The sequence below is a fragment of the Macadamia integrifolia genome, unplaced genomic scaffold (genome assembly GCF_013358625.1).
Source record: "Macadamia integrifolia cultivar HAES 741 unplaced genomic scaffold, SCU_Mint_v3 scaffold2795, whole genome shotgun sequence".
NCBI classification, from domain to species: domain Eukaryota; kingdom Viridiplantae; phylum Streptophyta; class Magnoliopsida; order Proteales; family Proteaceae; genus Macadamia; species Macadamia integrifolia.
This window is the reverse complement of record NW_024868968.1, coordinates 42,069-46,071: the sequence shown is the minus strand read 5'-3', so window position 1 is coordinate 46,071 and position 4,003 is coordinate 42,069. Positions and strand designations below refer to the sequence as shown.

The window sequence follows — 4,003 nt, the reverse complement described above, 5'->3', positions numbered from 1 at the left end:
TCTCCTCGTGGTGGACCTCCACCACACCCCCACGAATGGACGTAGATGGGATAGAGGAAATTACATTGTCCTGGAAGGGATTATGAGACTGAGTTGGAGAACCGTCTTCCAAGGATTCTGATATATGAGAAGATGACCATTCCGATATATGGAGATGGGGTTTTAGTATTCATGACAAGCCTGTAGTTACGAAGATGGTCTAGATTCGTTTTCCAAATCTCCCCCTTGAGTATTGGCATGGAAAGGTATTGCTCACAATGGCGAAGGCTGCAGGTCGGCCAATGGCTATTGATCGAAAAACTCGTACAGCTTCAATGGGAAGTTATGCCAGAGTTTTGGTTGAGATGGAGGTCGGGTGTAAAAGAATAGAAGAAATTGAGGTGGAGAGGCGGGAGACGAGGACGGTGAAGCCGTACAGTAGCCAACGGTGGTTCCATCTCGGGTTGCTTCGGCGTTTATTCAGGAAGGAAATTGGGAAAGATTCCCTTCCCAAACCAGACCAGAGAGTTCTACCTTTTCAAGAAACGTTGAAATCCAAGAAGTAGATTACAATCAGCGGCCCATGAGGGTGTCTAACGGCTCAATTGAAATAATTATTCCCATTTAATTTCTGGTCCGATAAATGGTTGGGCCGCAAATCCATCCTAGAGCTAGTTGGCCTGGAAGGAGAGTCGAGTCTTCACTGCAAGGGAAAGGTCAGTGACTTCATTGACAATTTTAAATGGAAATTGCCAAATGTTATCTCCTCTCTGCTGCATGATATTTTTGAGAAAATTCGAACCATTAAAATTCCATCTTATCCCTGTGAAGATATGTGCCTGTGGAGTCTATCATCTGATGGGATTTTCAATTCTAATTCTGCCTGGGAAGATATTAGGATTCGTAACCCGAAAGTGCCATGGTTCTCTCTGATTTGGGGTAAAAAGATGCAACCCAGGGTGTCTATCTTTGGTTGGAGAATGGTGCACGACAAGCTCCCTACAGATGACGCTGTTCAAAAGAGGGGCATAGACCTTGTCTCTAAATGCAGCTTATGTGGAATGGAGGCTAAGACATTGACTCATATATTCCTTCAATGCTCCTACTCCAAAGATATATGGCTCTTTTTTTGTGGATGCTTCAATGTGCAATGGAAGCCAGCTGGAACCATGGCCGATTTCCTCACATGGTGGAGAAGAAAACAAAAATCAGTTTGCTGCAAAGAGGCGTGGATCATGGGGTTGCTAACAGTGGCTGATCAGATTTGGCGAGAAAGAAATAGTAGAAGGCATGATGGCAAGGAAAGACAGGCAAGATACCTGAAGCAGATGATTCTAGAGGATATTCAATCCGCTAAGCCAAGCACCAAAGGTGAAGTTAAGACAATGTCTGATCTCATTTGCTGCAGGAACCTTGGTATTCCGATTCAGCGATCTCCCTCTAAATCAATCTTAGAGGTTTTCTGGTGCAAACCCGAGGCAAATTGGATTAAATTGAATTTTGATGGAAGCTCAAGGGGGAACCCAGGTCTTGCTCGTGCAGGTGGAATTTTTCGTGATCACAGGGGAGGCGTTCTTGACTCCTACAAAATTTGAAGGGTGTCTCCAGAGTCTTCGAAGCTGAAATGGAAGGACTTATGGTGGGGCTGATGCGTGCTAGGGAGCTAGGCATTCAATGTCTGTGGGTAGAGACGGATTATAGTGCTGTTGCAATCTCTATCTAGCAAAAGAGAATTCCATGGTTTGCTTTGCAGAGATGGCTATTCCTCCAGCCATATTTAGAGAGTATCACATGGAAAATAACTCACAACTTCAGAGAAGCGAACTCAATTGCTGACTACCTGGCTAGAGAAGCGGCGAAGACAGGGATATCAGCCACAAATATCAACTTTCCTACCAACATTAAGGATTTCATTAGAAGAGATGCTGAGGGCAGGCCAAACTATAGATTTTATTAGTGCGATTCTCTTTCCTCTGCTGATGGCAATGCCGAAGGTGGGGGTCAAGGAACCGTTTTTTATTTTTGCTTCAATTTATTTTATCAGTTTGATGTAGCTCTGTAATTTTTTTTCCCATTCTCTTCCATTTTAATATAATGATTTTCTAGCGAAAAAAAAAAAAAAACCCATCTAGGAGAATTGTTTACAGAGAAAGGAGGTGGGCAAAGCCACAATCTGAGAATTACAAAGAGTAACAATATCATCAACTACAATCCTAGCAGCCTAATCAAGGGATGAAACACAAAAACAGAACTAACAGAATTAACATATGACTAGTACACTAACAATAATATCTTATTTCGGTCCTACTAAAGCAACATGGTAAAAGATGTGATCCCCACTTATTCTTAGTGATGATTAGATTAATTTCCTCTCCTATTACTTTGCCCTTTGGGACAAATGGGCCCACAACGGGGTTTTCATCACCCATGTGAACTCCTGCTTCTCTGACATGTCATCATCTTGTCCACCCACAGCCACCCATTTGCAACTTCCGATCAAAGTTGCCAAAAAGTACTCCAAATGCAATGTCCCTAACCCAAGTCCAGGGCAAATCCTCCTCCCTGCACTCAATGGCATCATCTTAATCTCCCTACTCCCTGTGATATCAACTACTTCCCCTTCTTCACCCAAGAACCTCTCTGGCTTAAACTGCATAGGGTCTTTCCAAACTTGTGGGTCCCTCGCCAGATCTGCAACCGTAAAATTCACAATAGTTTTCTTGGGGATGAGATAGCCATTCAACACAATATCTTCCACCACAATACGTGGCAGCACAAAGTGGGCAGGTGGGTTTAACCTTAGCGTTTCTAATAGCACTGCCTTCAGATATGGCATCTTCTGCAGATCCTCTTCTTTGATCTCTTCTTCTGAATTCACAACCTCTTGGATCTCAGAATAAAGCTTTTCTTGGATGGTTTGGTCCTTCACAAGGTGGGCCATGACCCATTCAAACACAGTTGATACTGTGTCACTCCCTGCATCCATAACCTCACAGATGAGAATCACTATTCCATCATCATTTATCTTCCTTCCTCCTTCATCTTTGAATTCGAGATCGAAGAGTGAATCAATGTAGGCGAAAATATTCTCATCTTGGTTTTCTTGTTTGATCTTCTCCTTTCGTTCTCGACGGGATTGGATCAAAGGAAGTAGAGCAGATATTTGTTTGCGGCGAATATCAATCAAATGTTTTCTGAAGATGAATTTCCCAAAGATGGGGAAGGAATGGAAAATAGAAAGTCTTTTGTAATTGGCTACGACATTCCCTTCTATTTCTACAATATCTTTGATGACTTTGTCATCAAGTTTCTCACCAAAGCACATGAAAAGCAACAAAGAAAACATGGCATATCGGAAGGGTTCTACCACTTGCACAGGCTTGCCTGAATCAACATTGTATTTGAGCAACGAATCAGTTGTTTCCAAGAACAATCTGCCGGCACGACCAAAACACTTATACCGAGAAGGGATAAGAAGTTCGGAAGTAAGGTTACGACGGAGGAACCTCCAACGAGTGCCGGAGGAGGAACCAGTCTGCATTGGTATTTTGAAAGATGCAGCTCGGTGTGACAGCTCCTGGGCGGTAGCTAAATGCGGCACCATTCTGGATTAGAGCTTGATGGGCTAATGAATGGCTGGAAATGAATACTGAGAGGTTATAGCCAATGCGGATAGTGATGATTGGTCCGTATTTGTGGGAGAGGTCGCGGACGAGTGATTCGGCATCGGTTAACAATCTTTTGAGCAAGAAGATGCTGCCTACTATGGAGAGTGAAGGAGGGCCTGGTGGTAACGAGAATTTGGTTTTCTTGGATTTGCTCTGAGAGAAGAGGATGAGGAAAACATTGGTGGCTGCTGCACAGAGACAACGAGATAAGAGGATCATGAACCAGGACGAGGAAACTTGATTGCTTGCTTAACAGTGATGGAAGTTATTTTAAGAAGAAAGTAAAAAAGGTCTAGAGGCCAGTCAGGATGGAAGAGAGGCGCTCTGAAGGTGGTGATATGGATAATGGTGATCGC

At 43.4% G+C, this 4,003-nt stretch overlaps 1 protein-coding gene across 1 annotated transcript; it reads right to left on the bottom strand.

Annotated features, from left to right (window-relative positions):
* Nucleotides 1-2,107: 2,107 nt before the first annotated feature.
* Nucleotides 2,108-3,583, bottom strand: LOC122067265 (cytochrome P450 89A2-like). Its single transcript, XM_042631102.1, has 2 exons — nucleotides 2,405-3,583; nucleotides 2,108-2,200 (listed from the first exon to the last, which is right to left on the bottom strand). Exons 1-2 carry the CDS (start codon nucleotides 3,581-3,583, stop codon nucleotides 2,108-2,110), a joined length of 1,272 nt encoding a protein of 423 aa, XP_042487036.1.
* Between the last annotated feature and the right edge of the window lie 420 nt (nucleotides 3,584-4,003).

Bases quoted from the DNA above. Each gene is read 5' to 3' on its own strand.
- LOC122067265 (XM_042631102.1), bottom strand. From the start codon at position 3,583: ATGGTGCCGCATTTAGCTACCGCCCAGGAGCTGTCACACCGAGCTGCA. The intron at 2,201-2,404 runs GTGATGAAAACC...TCCCTTGATTAG, and splicing joins AGAAGCAGGAGTTCACATGG to GCTGCTAGGATTGTAGTTGA.